The sequence below is a fragment of the Ursus maritimus genome, unplaced genomic scaffold (genome assembly GCF_017311325.1).
Source record: "Ursus maritimus isolate PB19 unplaced genomic scaffold, ASM1731132v1 scaffold_3, whole genome shotgun sequence".
Lineage (NCBI taxonomy): Eukaryota > Metazoa > Chordata > Mammalia > Carnivora > Ursidae > Ursus > Ursus maritimus.
The window spans coordinates 4,780,277-4,802,244 of NW_024425563.1; the positions used below are offsets into that span (position 1 = coordinate 4,780,277).

At 40.6% G+C, this 21,968-nt stretch overlaps 1 protein-coding gene and 1 pseudogene across 4 annotated transcripts in view; both read right to left on the minus strand.

The window, feature by feature from the left end:
* The window catches only part of ACTR3B (actin related protein 3B), an 88,939-nt gene that overhangs the window by 44,898 nt on the left and 22,073 nt on the right, over positions 1 to 21,968 (minus strand). For 3 of the 4 annotated variants that reach the window (XM_040643766.1, XM_040643765.1, XM_040643768.1), the window contains 3 exons: positions 11,999 to 12,123; positions 11,256 to 11,366; positions 989 to 1,084 (listed from right to left, as the gene is read on the minus strand). In XM_040643766.1, the coding sequence (XP_040499700.1) occupies positions 989 to 1,084; positions 11,256 to 11,366; positions 11,999 to 12,123 (332 nt within the window). Of the gene's footprint in view, positions 1 to 988; positions 1,085 to 1,996; positions 2,072 to 11,255; positions 11,367 to 11,998; positions 12,124 to 21,968 lie in introns of those variants that run through there. The other variant, XM_040643767.1, reaches the window with a different exon arrangement.
* On the minus strand, positions 7,968 to 8,053 carry LOC121105934 (annotated as a pseudogene).

Genomic DNA, 21,968 nt, shown 5'->3' on the forward strand with positions numbered 1-21,968 from the left:
ACCTGGGGAAGAGGAGATTTCTGGTTACATAAATTCGGAAGTGTTGGAATGAACAGATTTCTTCAACGCAGGCATTCTCAGGGCCTTTACTCTGCTAATCACTGTGAATCACCACGTGCAGGCTACAGCACGTGCAATCTCCCAAATTATTTTCCTATGCGACTCCTCCTCCTTTTCCTTAAAAGGGACTAGTATGATGCAGAAAACATTTGGGGAAACACCTATCTCATTAGTCCCCCCAAACTTCAGCTAATTCCTTTATATAGGATGGCAGACAAGTAACCACCAAAAGCAACAAAAATCCCCAAGCTATGAAAAAGTAGTTTCAAAGGAAGTTCTGTAAGCTCATAAAACCACAGGAGCCCACAATCCATAGGAGGGACCCTCCAAAAGGTATTTATTTTCTTTTTTAACAGACTCTATAGTATCTTTCCTTTAATATGATCAGGAATGAAAGAAGTCAAAAAAAGGAATCACACCTATATCCCGATCTTGCCACCCAAAGAGAAATGGGTTAGATACTAATGCATGTAAAAACAGCCAGATAAGGGGCGCCCGGGTGGCGTAGTCGTTAAGCGTCTGCCTTCGGCTCAGGGCGTGATCCCGGCGTTATGGGATCGAGCCCCACATCAGGCTCCTCCGCTATGAGCCTGCTTCTTCCTCTCCCACTCCCCCTGCCTATGTTCCCTCTCTTGCTGGCTGTCTCTCTCTCTGTCAAATAAATAAATAAATAAATAAATCTTAAAAAAAAAAAAACAGCCAGATAAATCCTATATTAACGATGTAAACATAAAAACATAAACCACAGAACACGTTCTCCACAGTGTTTGAGCTCAAACCTGAGTGGGGTCAGGGTGTGTGCTGAGGGAGTGGGAAAGGGAAGAACACACCTCACGATCTTCCCACAGGGAGCCTTGGGAATCACTGTTTCTTCCACTACTGGACCCCTAAGGTCTGTTGGGAATTGTAAAAATAACTTTGTTTTTACCTGAACCGCAATGTAGAGTCCTGGTACATTAAATGATTCAAACATAATTTCCGCAAGATATTCTCTGTTTTCTGGCGTATTCAGTGGAGGCTCTGTCTGTAAGAAAACATTCACTATATTTAGCCTTCACCCAAATTTCCTGTAATTACATCAGAGCCATAAAAAAAATTAACCTAAAAGCATGTTAATTAGGATACTATCCCATTCCCTAATTTTATAGATAGAGTACATTTACAGTGATTAATTAAAGAAATCGGGCATGGGTCTTAAAAGCTTTAAGACGGCAAAGACCTCTCAAAACATTTCTGCTCTTATTAACCACCCCAAAACAAGAACAAGTTACAGAAAAGGAAATTCCTTCAAGAACATAACACCTAAAATACCCTGAAACTGAAAAGACCTTCAGCAAGCTGCCAAGTGCAGTAAAAACTCAACCAAGACACATGAAGACAGACACCAAAAGGGAACACCAGTGAGTCTAGATCCCAGGCAAAGAAGAGAGCTCTCCGCAGACGAGCAAAAGCAGTCAGCCCTGGCTTGGAACCAGATCCTCAGTTTGAGCAGAAGAGCTGGAGACTCCGCCCAAGCCCCGCCTGCCCTCAGAGCGCAGGAGGCAAAGTCAGAGGAAGCATCTTCGAGGTCAGCATGAGGCAGAGAAGTGAGGCGAGAGGCAGCTTCCCCTAGACCCCGGCCGGCCCCCAGCCCAGCCTGAGCTCACGCACACAGCGAGTCCAGGAGGAACTCCCCCATTCAGAGTCCAGGGGTGAGGGAGGAGGGAGGGCACAGAAACCAGCCAGACACGGTATGGAAATAGTAAAAGAAACAAGAGGGGAGAGAGAGAAAATAGGAAAAACAAACAGCAGACAAAACACACATGCCCAGAAAGATAAAAAAAAACAAAGCAGATACAAATCAAGACCAAGAACAACTCAAAAAATTCAAATATCCATTTTAAAATCATCATCATTATCAAAGAGGATTATAGGAAGATAAAAAGAATAAATAAACCTTTTTGTCATTCAGCAGTATGTTGTGAACATTTTTCCATGTCAATAAATATGGACATACATCATACATTTAACGCTGTAAAAAGAAAAAAAAAGAATAAATAAAAATTCTCTGGGCCTGTTGGGAAAAAAAAAAAAAAAGTAGTCCACATTACGCGTCATTATAGACTGAACTGTGTCGCCAAGATTCGTATGTTGAAGCCCAAACCCCTCCGACTGTATGTGGAGAAGGGGCCTCTAGGGAGGTGATCACGGTTAAATGAGGGCGTAAGAGTGGGCCCTAATTCACTCTCACAAATGTCTTCATGAGAAAAGGAAGAGACACCCGAGAGCTCTCTCCGTCTCCACACGTCAACACAGAGGAAAGGCCACGTGAGCACACAGCAAGCACGTGGCCACCTGCCAGCCAGGAAGACAGCCCTCACCACGAACACTGCTGACAGGTCCGGGATCCTGCACCTTAAGCCTCCACAGCTGTGAGAACACAAATGACTACTGTTTCAGATACCCAGGCTATGGTATTTTCTCAAGGCAGTTTTCGCACACTGTGATACCTTTCAAGCTGGAAAAGTACAGCTGGGCGGGAGCATAGCTTCATTTCACACTGGGACACATGGGGCCACACATACAGTGTTCTGAGCAGGCAGATGTGACCCAAGAATTCTACATCTGGTCACACTGCCAATCAACATGTTACAAAAACAGAACTATCTTTAAACATACAAGAACTTGGAGAAGCCCTTCGTGAATTAACTCTACTAGAAGATCAAGTTCAGCCAAACAAGAAGAATGCACAAAGCACAGCCAAAGACTTACACTGAGCAATTAATCCATGTAGGACGTAGAAAAGACTGTTCTTTTCTGGGATTTACAGAACAGAATACAAACGTTATAAATTAAAACAGCAGAAATACTATCAAGCTGAGAGGTATAAAAGAAAAGGAGAGAATATAAAGACAATGATATCTTTTTATCATGGAATCAAACACATCGCTTTAGACTGACCAAGCATCAGAGGTATTAGCACACATAACGTCATAAATGTTCATATTAGAACAAGTTCAGTAACAACCAATCAAAAGAGGAGATAGAAGAGGAGGTAAGAAAATGTGGAAATGTACCAACGTGCTCACTGGTCACAGGAGGAAATAATCACCCCTAAACAAATACCAAGTAAATATATACAATCATAGTTGCACTAAAAAATGTTTTTAAAAATACCAAATTATTAGAAAGAATACACACTCACTACAAAGCAAAGAGAAAACCAAGCCAGAGTTGCTTTTTTTTTAACATTTTATTTATTTAGTTGAGAGAGACATAGTGACAGAGATAGCGAGAGAGAGCACGAGTGGGGAGGAGGAGGAGAAGCAGGCTCCCCGCCGAGCAGGGAGCCCGACGTGGGGCTGGATCCCAGGACCCTGAGATCATGACCTCAGCTGAAGGCAGATGCTTAACTGACTGAGCCACCCGGGTGCCCCACCAAGCCAGAGTTCTAAAAAATTAACACATAAATAAAACACATTAAAGAGAGAAAGCATAACGTCACGTAAAACAGCTCATCAAAGAGCAAACGTGTCTGTCACGCAGCGGCAGGCCAGCCCAGTGGAGTTCACATGAGGGTTCTAAAGTCCCAGCGGTTGGGTTAAAGCCCAGCCTTCGATTTTACTGTGTTTGGAAAGTGATCTTCCCTCTGTGCGAACTTAGCGGCTACCTCACAGAGGTGGAAAGATGGATAGAGTCCAACTGCATACAGCAGCACCTGGCATGGGGACGGGGCTTGATGAAAGTGAGTGATTTTTACTAAAATCTTCAGCAAACACAAGTGAGAAACCCACCTACTAAAAAGAAAAGCCTCTCAGCTAAGACCATGAAACAAAATCAAATTACGTTCTGTAGGCCAGCGAGCCATGTAAAGCAAGATGCTCCAGAGAGGCCAACGCCAGCACTGCTCCTAGCAGATGAGACACCGATGTGGCACCGTGAAGGGAATGGTTAAGTAAATCATGCCACGTCCATAGAGGAGAATACGCCACAGCAATTAGGAAGAACGAGCTCTCTCCCTGCCCCCGTGAGACAGTCCATGATCAACTGCTACATGAAAGACAACGGCGTCTCCAAGTCGTACACATTCTCGACTGCTCTTCGGTGTCAGTGATTTTTAATGAAAGCTTTTTAGAAAACGGTGTGGGGAGGGAAACGGGGAGCCACTCCACAGGCACGGAGTTGCCCTGCAAAAGAGGACAGGGACCAGAGTCCTGGTCTGAACTGCGCATTTACAAACGATCAGGAGGGTAAACTTCACATTACATGCTGGTCACAACATTTTTATTTTCTTAAATAAAAGAAAAGGTGTATAAGGTGTGTATTTTGTTACCATTTGTATAAAACAAGAGAGGTTATAATTCATTTGCCTGCACACAATTACCTCTGGAAGAAGAAACAATTAACTGGTTAAGAACTGATGGAGGAGGGTCTGGGGACCAGAACAGAGGGGAGAAGGAAACATACTTTGCGCTGGAAATCCTTCGCACCTGTTGAATTCTGCGTTGTGTGTGTGTATTAGCTCATCAAACAAACCGACCCAGCAGCCCCCCGCTGCCCGCTTTGCTTGAGACTCCCGCACAGCAAGTGCTACAAAGCTCACACACCGTGCCACCAGAAAGTTTAATCGCAGTGATTAGAACCAATATATTCCCTGGATGGGAGAGAGAAAGCAATCTCAAAACACAGGACAGAAATAACGAAGTCATACACAAAAGCAGGTTGTAAATAAAGGATCTAAATATCACTCAACAATGTATTACTTATGTTGATGTGACTACCTGGAAGGGTGGAGAGTAAATCTGTTAATACCTGTAAAGTGCCCAGCACACACTTAACACTATAAATGTTAGTGTTTATTGTTACAGATTTCTTGCATTTAAAGCACATGATCAATGGCTGCAGAGTCCAACAGTATTGGCTACAATGTCTCTCTCTTAAGGAACCTCCTATCAGTCTGGAAAATGGGCCTAATAACTACCTACCGACCTCAAGGTTGTCGGTGGAATGAAATAAATGAGTTAATACATGTAAACACTTGGGGGGCGGGGAGCCTGGGCACACAGTGCGTATTCAAGAAAGTCAGCTGTAACTATCAATAAATGCTATTCAGACCAGCAGAAATAACATACATTAAAGAGATTTATACTTTTTTCTCACCTTGAAAGGGATCCAAGCACTTTAATAGTAAGTTTATTTTTAAAAAGGGTGGGGGGCATTTAAAGTGCATAGAAGGGGGACAGTATCAAGAGAAAAGGGTTTTAAAAGGTCAGAGGAGAATGAGCATAGGTCACATATAGGTCACATAGGTCAGGGAGTGTTTCCTGCCCACCAGGTAGGAGCTCCCTATGTGGTCCAGAGCAAAAGGTGAGCCGCTGGGAAGACACCAGCAGCAGGAAGTAGATTAACCCTGGCTCCCCGGATCTCTCCTGGGTTTAAGTGCAGTGTCAAACCATGTTCCAAATAACCCCAAGTGGATGAAGATTGAGTATAAACATCAAAGGAAAGTAGATTTACTACATAAAAATTTAAAGTTACAAATGTTCAAAAAACATAGCCTACAAAAGCAAGAAAAAAAATCAACTGAGAAAAACATAATCTGGTGCTGACAAAAGCTTCCTATTATATGCAAGAGCTCACAGAATAAACAAAACGCGGGACATGCATACAAACGGGCTCTTACTCAGCCCTAAAAGGAAGGCCATCCTGACACCTGCTACGACATGGACAAACCCGGACATCGTGCTAAGAGATATAAGCCAGACACAAAAGGACAAATCCTGTGTGACCCCACGTGCATGAGGGCCCTGGAGTGGTCAGATTCGCAGACACAGAAAGCAGAAGGGTGGGCGCCAGGGGCTGGAGACAGGGACAGGGACGTGTGTTTCACAGGGACAGAGTTTCAGCTTGGGAAGATGGAAAGTTCTGGACATGAGGGTAATGATGGTTGCACAACAGTGTGAATGTACTTCATGCCACCAAATTGTACATTCAAAAATGGCTAAGACGATAAATTTATAGCATGTACATTTTATCACAAAAAAACTTCTAAGAAAAAGTTCACAGAAATCATAGCAATAAGAGAAGCAATAAAACATTGAAATGCACAAGAGCAGAGGACATGAACCAGCAATTCACAGCAGGAAATACCACTAATTCACACGTGAAAAAATGTTTACGGTCAAAGTTCTCAAAAAATGCAAATTAAAAGCAAGGTGAAATTTTCCTCCATCAAGTAATCAGGAATGGTATCAACCAACGCTGACAGGAGCACAAACAGAGTGGCCTCTGGACACTGCAGACAGAGCCTGAGACGGGAAGCCAAAGATTCATACGGTATTTTTTTTTAAGATTTTGTTTGTTTATATGACGGAGAGTGAGCGAGAGCACAAGAGGAGGAAACAGCAGAAGGAAAGAGAGAAGGAGACTCCCCACTGAGCAGGGAGCCTGATGAGGGACTCAATCCCAGCACCCTGAGATCAGGACCTGACCCGAAGGCAGATGCACAACCGACTGAGCCACCAGGTGCCCCAAGACTCATACAGTATTAATACTTCCGGACCCCAAAATCAAACACTGGTAATTCTTTTTATAGAAAAAAAAAAAGGCTCTAAATGTAGAAAGAAACTGTATACGCAAAGACTGTATTGTTTCTAATAAAATCAAGAAGTTGGAAACATAGTAAACATTTAAAAAGAGCAGAAGAGCTAAACAGACAGGAAGCATCCACTGGACAGGTGACTGCAGAGCCATTCAGACAGCAGTGAGGGAAACCACGTGAGAAAGGCAGGGGACACAGCACTGAGTGTGCGTCATCTCAACATATGAAAAGATACCAGATGTTAATCATTCCACTCACTGCAACAGGACTGTGCAAAGTCCCCGAGGCAGCCTCCGAATGTTGTCATACCCACAGTTCTGTAATAATGGGAAGAAAACCTTCCCAAGCAGGGCAAAGCCCTGGGTCGCGGCCTGCTGGGGAAAGGCCACAGAAACTCCTAAGACAACCTCCTGTCTTGTGAATCCATGCACGGGGAGACTCAACAGCAGCAAGAGAGCCACAGCGCAGAAGAAGCAGCAGCACACTGCAACCGGGCCCTTCCCTGGCCTGCTGGCTCCCTAAAGGGGATCGCGCTCTCCATACAGGTAGGATCCAGCCAGGGTTTCGGAAACAGCTCAGTTCTTGTTTTGCCACTGTCCTCATGCCCGCAGTCACATCACACGCAGAATCCATTCTCCCTCCTGCCTTCTGACAGAGCACCAACCATTCACAGGAGGTGGCAGCAAGCCCAGAGGAAACGCATTTCCCACACTTCCTTGTGGACAGGGATGACCAAGTGAGTAAGTTCGGGCCAAAAAGAAGCAAAAGCTGATAGAGTATGGCTTCTAGGAAAGTTCGTTATGAGGTTAGGACTTGAGTAGTAGACTCCCCCTTGCCCTTAAACCTCTATCTTCTCTCCCGGAATGCAAATGCGATGACTGGAGTTACAGTAGCCAACTTGTGATCATGAGGCATCCTTACAGCGGAAGCCATATGCTGAAGATACTGGAGCCCAGAGATCTCTAATGACACAAGAGAACTGCCATACCAGCACTGGCCACCCTACTACGTCTATCAAAGAAAAATAAAACCCCTAACTTGTTTAAATGACTGTTTTTTATACTTTTATTACTTGCTACCAAAAAATTCACCATCTGTGAAGAATTTACACTAAAATCTGTGTATTTCCGATTAAGGGAATATTTACAGTATAATTAGGTTCTCCTGGTTCTTGAATAAAATTCAGCATTATTAAGGGCAATATCCTCAAAAGTTTTGAGAAACATAATTATAAATCCATTTCTTCCTCAATCCTCCATTTCTTCTACACTTCCTACTGGTAGCTGTTCTTTTAGGAGATCAAATTTATTTATTCGTTCATTCATTTATATATGTAGAACACTTCATGATTTGCGCAGGGGCCATGCTAATCTCTGTATCATTCCCACTTTAGTATAGTTGCTCCCAAAGCGAACACAGATCAATTTAAATAAAACTTTCCAAAACCATTATGTATAACAAGACCTAAAGTGGAAGTACTGAGTTTTTATTTTTTTTAAATACTGAAGCATATGATTAAAATATCACATGAATGCAAGCAACATAAACATTTTTATTCATAACAATGGTAAAATATCATCTGGTATTGATTCAGAAATGAATAATTAATCAGGACCATAGAAATCAATCCATATTTCTGGATAAGGACAGCAAAATGAACACGTGTACCTAATATTACTCCACTCCCATATGCCTCTGTAACAGCAATAAAGAAACCTTTTTAAAAATATAAATCCTCCAGGAAGGAGAGTGGGAGAGGAGAGGACACTGTGCTGGAATCTGGAAAGCACGTGGCCGGTGGGAACAAACTTAGCAAACCCAAGGAAGTCCAGCTCTGCCCTGGCCAGCGGCTATGGTATTGCCCAGAGCAGGTCTACATCATTTGCAACTCAGAACACACCACGTGTGATAGTTAATTTTATGTGTCAACTCGACTGGTCTAAGGGATGCCCAGAGAGCTGGTTAAACATTATTTCTGGGTGTGTTGTGAGGCTGTTTCTGGAAGAGATTAGCGTTCAGTAGACTGAGTAAAGAGATCTGTTCTCACCCATGTGCATGGGACCAGAATAGAACAAAAAGGCAGAGGATGGGAGATTCTCATTCACTCTCTCTCTCTCTCTCCCCCCACCTTGACGTGGGGTGCCCACCCTCCCTGCTCGTGGGCACTGGAGCTCCTCGTTCTCGGACCTTCTTGAGCGGCATGTGCTGTTTGTTCGTTCTTGCTTGATTCATATTCAAAAAATTTGCAAATCTCTTCTGAAGTTATAACTCAATTTCCACTCAAGAGCACTGCAATTCTTTAAAATACATGATTCTATTTTGAACTCCAAGCAACTCAGTATTGAAAAGAGTATGATTCCCATTTGCTATCTGCTCAATCCACATGACCAATATGACTGGAGTCTCTGAAACTTCTTGAAAAATATGAGCTGTAATGAGCTCATCCTCACCCTGTATGTTCCAACGTCTGCTTACAGCAGTCAGAAAGAACAATTTTGTGAGCTACCGAGGGACCTATGATTTAGACCTCTGAGACTCTCCAACACCAAGAAGCTCTTATCCGATGTAGCAGTTCAGTAAATGTCTTCAATTAACTTCTACGACTTGGCCATAAATCTCTAGCCTTGCTTTACTCCCCTTTAACTGTTCCATTAACTGATGATTAAGGGTATAAACCTGAAAGAAATTTACCATTCTCACCACTTCCTCAAGCACCTCCTGCAACGAATGGAATGGACTTACGGAATTCAAAGCACAATGTGCATAATAGGATATTTTCTTATCTTTAATTTAATAAACTTGATTCTTTTTGAACTTTCATTACAGATACTCCATTTTAGCCAATGGACTTCAGCTTTTCCATACTGAAACACCTCCAATTCCTTCCTGGTAAGTGGTTTTACCTTACTGGCCTTTATGCCAGCTAAATCAGAAAAAAATTTCTTTCAGGAAAAGCTTCCTGTGTGGCGATGTCCTGGTGGCCTCCTCCATGTGGAGTGAAGGGGAGAACTCCTGGCCCAGAGAGCTGGAGCAGACAGAAGGAAGTAGCTGGGCACGGTGCCTGCTTCTAAAATCCTATCCAACAGGTAGTTATGTGATGTGCTAGAGGAGGAAAAATGCCAAATGTGACAGGTGGGAGCCTGTGATTTGTTTTGGCTATAAAGACAAAGCCACACAGACACACTGTCAGTTTCCTGGCTCCATTTATTTTACATAAACCACTGTAGATACACAGCGTAGAATATATGCAGTGGCCTGTAAAACACAGGACCTGTACTTGGCAATTCCCAGTTGTGAAGATACAGCCAGAAAGAAGATCAGAGCACTTTCAAGGACTTGCTTTAATAGACATTAAATATACAGATTCCACTAACTACCATAATAGCCTTATAGTTAACATATTTTAAGTCAGATAATTCTAAAGAACACTCCATATTTAACATTAGAAAGAATTATATAATTGGATCTGGGACCATTTGACAATATACTTGCGTGGAAAAAATCCAATGCTAAATTATGTACGTTTTAATATGCAGCTTATGTTACATGCAATTGCTCTCTATAAAGCAAGTGTTGTGAACAAGTAATTAATTTTAACTTAAAAAGAACATTTCATGGAAGGAAACACATAATGTTGAGTAGAACAACTACTAAAGATTCCATAACCAAGAGACATTTCTCCTCATTTCTTTGTAATGTTTTATTTTATCTGAACAAGATTAATTAAGTACCATAATCGGGGCCCATAACTCAGCTCAATTTTATTTTATAATAAGATTTAAACCCTGGGGCGCCTAGCTGGTTCATTCGGAAGACCATGAGACTCTTGATCTCGGGGGTCATGAGTTCAAGCCCCATGTTGGGTGCAGAGATTACTTAAAAATAAACTTAAAAAAAAAAAAAAGATTTAAACCCTGGCAAAATAATATTTTGACTCAGTTTCCTCTGCTATAAAGCAAAAATCATAGTCATCGAGTTACTTCAGGAGGATATCAAAGTACATAGTTGGTTTCCTACCCAAATGCATTCCTCCCTCCATCTTCCTTACAAATGGAGGCCTGTTTAGGTACTTACCCTCCCGGGGCCAGGTGATCAGAGACAGTCCCCCACCCAGCCCCAGGGAAGAAATGTGATTAGTCTACACCTATCAAGGTAATTCCATTGCCCTTGCTAGTGACCAGGCCAGGCAGGGACAGATGGGACACATCCGCGGGGAAGATTCCCAGGAAGGGGACTCTTCATGCCTACAAAGCACTTCTACCTCTGAAAGTGTATGAACTGAAGGTGGAATAGCGGCTTGGGCGGTCACCCTGGAGCCTGGGGGGACCCAACACAAGAGGCCACACTAGAGCCCGAGGGTAACCAGCCCTGAAACCTCCCAGTTCTGGCCTTCCTGTTCTGAGAGATAATGAGCCCCTTTTGATTTTAGACATTTTTGTTAGGCCTTCTGTTATTTGCCAAAAAAGCATCCCAATTCATACAAATAGATTTAATAAGAATTAAAAACTCTCCAGAGAAGAATATCTTGAGTTTAAAATCTAAGTAATCTGAAAAAACAAAATCTAAGTAATCTGGAATTTTGAGGGCTATGGTCCTCTCAGTTCCAGTTACTCACCATTAAAAAGTAATGATCCTCAGGTTCAGCTCGAAGATACTTAAAAATCACTTGTTCCATGAACCTTTCCATAAGATCCCAGTCTTCAATTATTCCATGTCTTATTGGCCACTATGGCAAGAGAAACCGAAATACAGCAAGCTTCAGTTCATAACAGTAAAACTCAGAGCCCCACAATGCCAGCCCAGGACAGACTGGGTTAGTAGACAGCATGGCCTCCTGCACAGGGACTGACGCTAACTCACAGAAAGAAACAACAGGCACTTCAGCAGAGAGATTAAGCTATACTACCGTTTATATTCTACTGCACCCACTTCTAAGCACAAAGAACCGTCTTAACAATGGGTAACAGATGGAAAAGTGCACACAAGCCACGATACCATTCAATCTGGAGCTTTTTTCCTAGAACAAATTTCTACTTAATTTTAGTCCTTTTTTTTTAATTAATCAATCTGTAACTTCCCATATCTGACAGGTTAATTTATCAACCTGCAATTGCACAGGAGCTGATCTTGCTTTTGCATGTAACCCAGCGCTGCCGGTGTCAATTCTGCCTTCCAGAGTTTTGTAAATTCACTTGATTCCCTAGATCAAAGATACCCCATTCAAAAACACATAAGAATAAAAATAGACCCATAACTCGTAAGTACAATTTCCAGATAATCTGCCATTTTGCATTATTCATTCTACCATTCTGTTCTTGGCTACACACTTAAAGAAGCAAATTCCTCTCAGGAGCTCACCTTCGTGGCGTATGTGGGCTTATCTATGGCCTCATCCCCAATGAAAAAGTCCAGGTCATCGACTCCCCTCAACACCCTCCTTTGGGCTTGATCAACTACCTTTGCCGACTCTCTGATGGCAATACCTTAAAAAAAAAAAAAAAAGAAGTACAAAGATTTCCATCACTATTCACATTTATTTGAATGATCAAGAAAGGATATACTATAATCCCCATGTATGTACAAGTAAATTTTCAATGTTAGGGTTTTATCCAGGGTGGAGGTGTTCACAGAAAAGGCACTATCAATGAGTACATAAAATACAGAACCAAGTTTTCTGCTGCAGCATTCTTTTCAGAATGGCACAAAGGAACTTCGCTGATCTGCTGCTAATCAGACAGAAATGACATCACTGAATCTCTCAATTTCATCTAGAAAAATCCCTCGAGATAGTAAATGAAATACCCATGGAGTATAGTATATATCAATGGGTTCCAAATTTTAAAATGCAATACAGAAGTAGACAAAGTTAAAAATATGATACAAAAGAGTAAACTGGAAAATAATACCTATACGCTCTCAAGTCCTTTTACTAAAACTCTGCATCAGATTTTAAATATTTATTTTTAATCTTATCATAGAAAAATAACTGACTTCATCAAAAGGAAAAATAAGGAGATTGCTGGCTAATATCCACCGTGGAAAGAAAAGTACAATAATCAAACAGCTGTATTATATAAAAATATGAATGGCTTTATGGTACATTATTTTAATAAGAGGTTAACCTTGGTATTTGGGAGTATACTTAGCAGTAAATAATCAAATAGGACTTCACTCCAGAATTTAACATCGAATGAAATGTGGAAGCTTCGCAAAGATTCCATTTCCCATTTAAATTTCTAACCCTTGGTCACACTCTGAGCTCCCATTAATTCATCTTCATCAAATTTATTCCAAAACCAATTAGTAAACATATCAAATTATTTTTAAAGCAGATTATCTGAAATCCCCAATTTATTACAAATGAAGAATCACCACAATGCTATACAAGTGAATTTCAATCCTTTTTCTCAGAAAGGCATCTCTTGCAGTAATAGGTAGAAGAGGTGAAAGGGCAAAGGTCCAGAACAGAAACCACTCTGCCCACCTCCTTTCCTCACTCCAACTCACTGCCACGTTTAGACTCAAAGCTTTCAAGTTACAAAAGGTGGCACAAATCTAAGGGACAGGGTTTCTGCAGGCCTGAAGAAACAGGTGTGGTATGGAAATGCCGGGGACAGAGCCTAGTGAGACTGTCCAAGTCGGAGGCAGTGAGCAGTTCTGGAGCCCTGAGGCTGGTGACAGGGCAAAAAAGTCTGCTGGGCCCTAACTTACTGAGACGATCTATGGAAACACATAAAACCACCTCGGAAAACTGACCACGCCGCACCGCAGACTCACATTGAATCACCTGATGCGCACGTCCCGTACTGCAAAGGGCCCCTGGCAAGATGGCTTGCAACAGACCTCACAGTCCTCACACAGTGTGCCAGTACCAGTGACAGATTCTATCCTCTGGGCAAGATCAAACTTAATTATGCATGTATTTAGAATTAAACTGCCAAGTCAAAATAAAAAATTGTGAAGAGACAAGGGCAAAAAGACTCTGCAATTCATGACATCATTCAAGTTTACCAAGAATTTAGGGACAATATATTACCCAAAAGAAAAATCACCACCTTGAGGAAAAAATGCCAGACTTAGTGAGGGAACACTGCCACACTCAAAAATCTAAATGAAAACAAAGTAAGTCTTATCCCTCCCGAAGAGGTAATCAAAGTACTCTGGCTCCAAATCATAGCAGATCTATGTTTTAGTGGCCAATAGAAAGAAGAAAAAAATTTTCAAAAACCATAAAATATACTTCTTTTAACTATTATTAACTATTATTATACTTGAAGCAACTGAATCCATGAAACAGAGTAAAGGTATATTGAGCTTATATTCAAAATCTTTTGTTTATTCCTGTGGTCCCAACAGTCCTTACAAACATGACAGAGAAATGTGTCTAAGAGAGTCGCTATCAGGGGCGCCTGGGTGGCACAGCGGTTAGGCGTCTGCCTTCGGCTCAGGGCGTGATCCCAGCGTTGTGGGATCGAGCCCCACATCAGGCTCCTCCGCTATGAGCCTGCTTCTTCCTCTCCCACTCCCTCTGCTTGTGTTCCCTCACTAGCTGGCTGTCTCTATCTCTGTGGAATAAATAAATAAAATCTTAAAAAAAAAAAAAAATAAGAGAGTCGCTATCAAAGACTATCGACGAGTAGTCACAGATCATATGACTCATCACAGAGTAAGAACCCATGTTGCCCCAGTAGTGATCTCCAGCCCTCCACAACATACAGTAACAGATCCTGACTCAGGTGTAAGCAGAGAAGACACTGAGAAGAAAAGGACAATAAATATAACCGATAATGGAGTCAACACTGACACATTCCAACTGGTTACAGACAGGAGGCATCTCCACGCAATGGAGTATCTTGAAGCCATGAGAAAGAACGAAGCAGGTCTTCATATATGAATCTAAAAGGATCGCTAAGATGTAGTGTTATGAGAAAAAACACAAGGCACAGAACAGTGGACGTGGCAAAATGCCACCATGTGCGTGAAAACAGATGCTGTGTATATCTGCCAGTATGTGCAGAGTATCTCAGGAAGGACACACAAGAAACCAGAAATGATAGTTGTCATCTAAGAGGGGAGTGGGAGACATTAATTTTCACTGTGTATCTTGTTATACATCATCTAACTTTCACGGCGTATGAGTATATTATCTACAAAATTAATTAAACTTGGGCTTTTGCTTCTGCACGGATAGAGTACAGCCAGAATCCCTGGACTTTCTATATGAAAGAAACAGAGAGGCTGAAAGGTGAAGAGCAGGCAGACTGGCTGAGGACCACAGGACCTCAGGAACAACACAGAGGTGAGTTTCCTGGGTCTTCTTTTCATCTCATATGGCCCATACTGGGTACTGGGGAAGCTGACAACCCAGAAATACCAATGAGCTCAAAACAAAAAAGGTATCTCCAAAAAAGCCTGCTATCTCCAGCAAAAGAAGATAAAAGGGGCAGTCTGAAAAGATTAAAAAAAAAAAAAAAAAAAAAAACCTTCTTAACAATACCTGCTTGACTCCAGTCAAACACCATAGGAAACCCCCCCCCCCAACAGTGCAGATGCCACATAAGGAAGCTGGACTTCCATCCCACCCAGCAGAATCAATCCATCCCTCTGCTTCCAACACTGGGGATTCATCAGAGGAGGACTAGTGGAAAGCCAGGACTTCCACCACCACCAGCAGTAACAAGGCACCCCTGTCCCTCCTTGCCAGGACACCACCTGCTGAGACCTAGTGAGAGGGCTGAACTCCCCCGCTCAATGAGCAGTAACATGGAGCCCTCCCCAATAGAATATCAACAAAGGCCAAGAGGAGACTCTGAACTTCAACCCCAAACTGGCATTAACAAGGGGCAGCCCCCTTTGCTTGCTGGAGAAATATCATAAGTAACCTGCTAAAACAGCAGATTTAAACAAGAATCAGAATCTCAGACTATAATATTTCAGTAGTCCGGGTTTCAGTAAAAAGAATCTCTCACCATAGCAAGAACCAGAAACATCTCAAATGAAATGAGAAAAGACAATCAACAGATGCCAACACCAAGAAGAAACAGATAACAGAATTATTAAACAAGATTTTAGGAGCCATCTTACAATGCCTCAATGAGCAATTACAAACACACTTGAAACAATGGAAAATACAAGAAAGTCTCAGCAAAGAGACATAAAGTGAAAGCAAAAAAAAGAAGACAGAGACAAAACCGCATGGAAATTTTGGAACTAAAAAACACAATACCTGTGATAAAAAACTCAGTGGATGAATTCAACAGCAGAAAAGAACAGAGGAAAGACTCACTGATCTCGAAGATGTAACAATAGAAATTACCCAATGTGAACAACAAAGAAAACAGACTAAAAAGCAAATGAACCAGGCCTCAGGGACACATAGGATACATAATAAAAGCCCTAACATTCATGCATTCCAAGTCCCAGAAGGAGAGAAGAAAGAAGGTGGGGCTGGAAAAGTATTCAAAGAAATAATGGCTAAAAATCTGCCAAATTTGACTAAAAAAGAAATAAGCCTACAGATTCAACACTGAACAAACCCCAAACAGGATAAACCCAAAGAAATCCATGCCAAGATACATTAGAGCCAAACTTCTAAAAACTGAAGACAGAAGAAAAAATTCTGAAAGCCTCCAACAAATTTCTCATCAGAAATCAGGGCACCCAGAAAGAAATGACATATTTTTCAAGTGCTGAGAGAACTGTCCACTCAGAATTCTATATTCAGCCAAAATATCCCTCAAAAAACAGAGTAAATCAAGACATTCTTAGATAAACAAAAGCTAACAGAATCTGTCGCCAGCATACCTACTCTAAAGAATGGCTCAAGAAAGTTCTCTAAACAAAGAGGAAATGATAAAAGGAATCTTGGAACATCAGGCGGGAAGAAAAATGGAAAGAGCAAAAATAAGCATAATTATTTTCTTTCTCCTCTTGAGTTTTTCTAAACTACATTTGGCAGTTAAATCAAAAATTATAACACTGGGGGCGCCTGGGTGGCGCAGCAGTTAAGCGTCTGCCTTCAGCTCAGGGCGTGATCCCAGCATTCTGGGATCGAGCCCCACATCAGGCTCCTCCACTATGAGCCTGCTTCTCCCTCTCCCACTCCCCCTGCTTGTGTTCCCTCTCTCGCTGGCTGTCTCTATCTCTGTCGAATAAATAAATAAAATCTTTAAAAAAAAAATTATAACACTGATGTCCTTCTCAAAGTATGTAGAAGAAATATTTGATACAATTATATTAGAAATATGGGAGGGTAAAGGGACATTTCACTCAGACTGGTAAGGTGTTGACACCAATAGAATAAGAAAAGTTATGTATAGATAATGTAATAGCTAGACCAACCGCTTAAAAAGCTATACAAAGAGATGCATTCAAAAAACCAATACATAAATCAAAATAAATTTCTAAAAATGTTTAAATAATCCCCAGAAACTTAGGTAAAACAAAAGAAACAATAAACAGAAAGAACAAACAGAAAAAAAGCACCAATTAATAATTACAATAAATGTAAACGGTCTAACTACATCAATTAAAGACAGGTATTGGCAGAGTGGATTTTTTTTTTTTTTAAGATTTTATTTATTTATTCGACAGGATAGAGACAGCCAGCGAGAGAGGGAACACAAGCAGGGGGAGTGGCAGAGGAAGAAGCAGGCTCATAGCGGAGGAGCCTGATGTGGGGCTCGATCCCATAACGCTGGGATCACGCCCTGAGCCGAAGGCAGACGCTTAACCGCTGTGCCACCCAGGCACCCCTGGCAGAGTGGATTTTAAAAACCTGACTGCATTCTATGCCGTCTACAAAAAACTCTCTTCGAACATAAGGATATATGTAGGTTTAAAGTGAAGGACAGAAAAAGATATCCATACAAATGTTAATCAAAGAAAACACGAGTGGCTATACTGCTTTCAGAAAAAGTAAATTTTATAGCAAAGAAAGAGAAGATAATAAAGAACATTAAAAGGGGGGGGCAGTCCATCAAGAAAACACAGCAATCTTAAATGTGCACATAACAAAGAACGGGAATGTAAAATATGTGAGACAAAAACTGATGGGAGAAACAGACAAACCCACAATTATAGCTGTAGACCTCAATACCTCTCTCGACAACTGATAGGACAAGGACAGAAGAACTCAACAATGAGAACAGAATATACACTGTTTACAAGTGCCCAAGGAACCAAAATAACCTTATACTGGGACATAAAAGAAACCTTAATAATTTTTCAAGAATTAAAGTCATACGGGGATGCCTCGGTGGCTCAGTCAGTTGAGCATCTGCTTTCAGCTCAGGTCATGACCCCAGAATCCTGGGATCAAGCCCCACATCAGGCTCCCTGCTCAATGGGGAGTCTGTTTCTCCCTCTCCCTCTGCCTGCTGCTCTCCCTCACTGCTCTCTCTCTCTCCCTGTGCCAAATAAATAAATTAATAAATAAATAAATGACATCTTTTTTTTAAAAAATTAAAAAATAAAGTCATACAGAGTATGCTTTCTGACTACAATGGAATAAACTCAAAAGTCAGTAACAGACAGGTAACAAGAAAATCCCCCCAAACAACTGGAAATTAAACCACACAGTTCTAAATGGGTCAAAGAGAAAATTTCAGGGAAACTAAAAACCACATGAATGGGATGCAAATGAAAATACAAAATATCAAAATGTGTTGGACACAGCAAAAGCAGTGCTAACTGGGAAAATTTTAACACTAAATGCTTACATCAGAAAAGAGAAAAAGTCTCAAATCAATAATCTAAGTTTGCACCTTAAGAACCTATAAAAAGAAGAGCAAAATAAACCCAAAGCAAGAAAAAGGAAAGAAATATGGATAAGAGCAGAAATCAATGAAATTTGAAACAGTAAAACAGAGAAAAACCAATGAATCCAAAAGCTGGTGTATCAAAAGTTCAGCCTTTTGCTCTGCAGAAGACCTTGTAAAGAAGATAGAAAGAGAAGCTACACAATGGGAGAAATTATTTGCAAACCACATATCTGACAAAGCACTCATATCTAATATATATAAAGATCTCTCAAAACCTCACGGTAAGATTAAAAGCAAGACATTTAATGGAAGAGGATACTCAGATGGAAAATAAGCACATGAGAAGATGTTCACCACCACCACTGGTCACTACGGAAATGAGGATGAAGACCGTGATGAGATGCCACTACATACTTATAAGAACAGCTAATATAAAAAAATTGTGACAATATCAAAAGCTAGCAAGGATGCAGGGAGCTGGCTCTCTCATACACAGCTGACAGAAATGCAAAATGATACAGCCACTATGGGAAACACTTAAGCAGGTTCTTAATAATACTAAACATAAACTTGCCATACAATGCAGCAATTGCACTACACAGTATTTATCTAGAGAAATGAAAAATTATGTCTACACAAACACCTGCACAAATTTTCTTTTTTTTTTTTTTGCACACAATTTTCATAGCAGCTTTATTTGTAATGGCTAAAAAGCGGAAATAACCAAAATGTCCCTCGGTAGATGAATGTTTAAACAAACTGTGGGACATCCATACACTGGATACTACTCAGATAAAAAAAAGATGCTCTCTATCAATACACGCAACAACTTAGATCAAAGGCATTATGCCAAGTGAAAAAGCCAATCTCAAAAGGACACACACAGCATGATTCCAGTTATGAAACATTCTCAAAAAAACAAAGTTACAGAGATAGAAACAGATTAGCAGACGCCAAAGTTGAGGAATGGTGTAGGCGAGGGGGGGTAAGTGCAATTATAAAGAGACAGCCCAGGAGAGACTGTTGTGGCGATGTGACAGTTCTGCATCTTGACTGTAGTGGTGATCACAGGAATTGACACATGGGATAAATGGACAGAGCTCCACACACACTGCACTCGTGTCCGGCTCCTGGTTTACCCATGCTGTAATCACGTAAGATGTAGTCTGGGATGAAACAGGGAGAAGGGTACACAAGACCTAGCCACACTATCATTTACACTGCCTGTGAATCTATAAGTGTTTCAAAATAACATCTTTGAAGACAAATAAGATATAGTTTGCAAATTATTTAAACAAATTAAAAAATAAAACCCCTCAGTTAGCTCTAATGATGAACCAAAACTCGTAAGATTAAGCTTAATAAAGAAAAATGCAAAAGTTCAGCAGATAAAAAAAATTATATGAGTACAGAATAAGAGTAACCTGAAGAGATGGATTATTTTCCAAATGCCAAAAGGTCATCTGAGGGTAATGGAAGGAAGATTATCAGGAGAGTGCGTCTAAGGCAGAGTACATCTGACTTAAATAAAAATTCTGTATCTTAGGAACACTTGTTACAGTAGTTACCAGACAACAGTAATGTTTTAATTAATATATCCAGTACATTTCCCAAAAGAATGTCATATATTTGACTAGCCTTCAAGGAATAATAATTCCTATCTTACATAAACTGTTCCAAAGAACATAAAAGAAAGCTGAGAAACTCATTTTTTAAAGCCACTATAATTTTTATTTTCAAGCCAGACAAAAACAGTACAAGAAAGGAAAATTATAGACCAATCTCCTTTTTGAACACTGATGCAAAAACCCAAATAAATATTGGCAAATACAATTCAGAAGCTAGTTGGTATTTCATAACCAAGAAGGGCTTATCTCAAGAATGAAATAAATGACTGCTCAATATTTGAAAATATATTAATGTAATTCATCATATTAGGAGTTTAAATGTCCAAAACCATATGATCATCTCAACAGATACATAAAAAACCTTAAATGTTAATATCCATGCACAATCAAAAACAAAACAAAACAAAACAAAACAACACTCTTAGTAAACTAGGAATAGAAAGGGCACTGTATTAACCTGAAAAAAGCATTTCCACAAAAACCGAGAGTATCACTAGTGGAACATTAATATCATTGTCTTTAAAATCAGAAAGACAGGGGCACCTGGGCGGCTCAGTTGGTTAAGTATCCAACTCTTGATTTCAGCTCAGGTCATGATATCAGGGTCCTGAGATCCAGCCCCACATTGGGCTCCGCATTCAGCTCAGCAGAGAGTCTGCTTAAGATTCTCTCCCTCCCTCTCCTTCTGCCCCTCCCTCCACACCCCACCACCACCCCTCACCCTGTGCTCACACATATGCGTGCGCACGTGCTCTCTCTCTCTCCCTTAAATGAATAAATCTTAAAAAAAAGGGGGGGGTTAAAAAAATCAAAAAATAAAATCAGAAAGACAAAAACATCCACTACCTCCAGTTCTAGTCACTATGGCAGGGAAGTACTAGCCAGTACAAAAGACCAAGAAAAAAATATGAAACATTGGGATTGAAAGAGACAAAATAACCAGTATTTGCAATTAACGGTCTGCATAGAAAACTTACAAGAATCTGCAAGCTAACAGAACAAATAAGAGAAGTAAGTAAGACTGTTGGATTAAAAAAACAAAAAAACTCAATAGCATTCCTATATGCTAGCTATTACTAATTAGAAAATGTAATTTTAGAAAATTCACAACAGCAACAAACACATAAAGGTACTTAAAATTAAATCTTAGCAAAAGGTGTATCAGCTTGGGGTGCCTAGGTGGCTCAGTTAAACGGCCGACTCTTGGTTTTGGCTCAGGTCATCATCATCTCTCTCCCTCTCCCTCTTACCCTCCCCCCACTGGCACATGCTCTCTAAAATAAATAAATAAATCTTTTTTAAAAAAAGGTGTATGAGCTTTATGAAGACTATTATAAAACATTACTGAAAAACATGAGAGTCATGAATAAACAACAAAACATATATACCATATTCATAGATAGAAAAACTCAATTCATAAAGATGTCAGATTTTTCCCAAATTAATCTATAAATTGAGTGTGTCTCTAATCAAAACCCCATTACAATTTTTCATGGAGCTTAAACTGATTTTAAAATCTATAATAAAGAGTAAGGACCTAAGGGTGCCTGGGTGGCTCAGTGGGTTGAACGTCTGCCTTCAGCCCAGGTCATGATCCCGGAGACCTGAGATTGAATCCCATGTTGGGCTCCCTGCTCAACAGGGAGTCTGCTTCTCTGCCCCTCCCCTGGCTCGTGCTCTCAAATTCTCTCTCTCTCACTCTCTCTCACTCTCAAATAAATAAATAAAATCTTAAAAAAAAAAAAAAAAAGAGTAAGGGCCTAAGAATAGCCAAGGTTATTCTAAAAAAGAAAAAGGAGGAAGAACCACACCAACAAGATATCAAGACACTTGCTAAATTAATAGTAGTTAAGATAGCACAAATTTGGAGCAGAGATAAATAAATGCATACACGAAACAAAAACACCAGAAATATTCTCAAGCATATATGGTACTTCA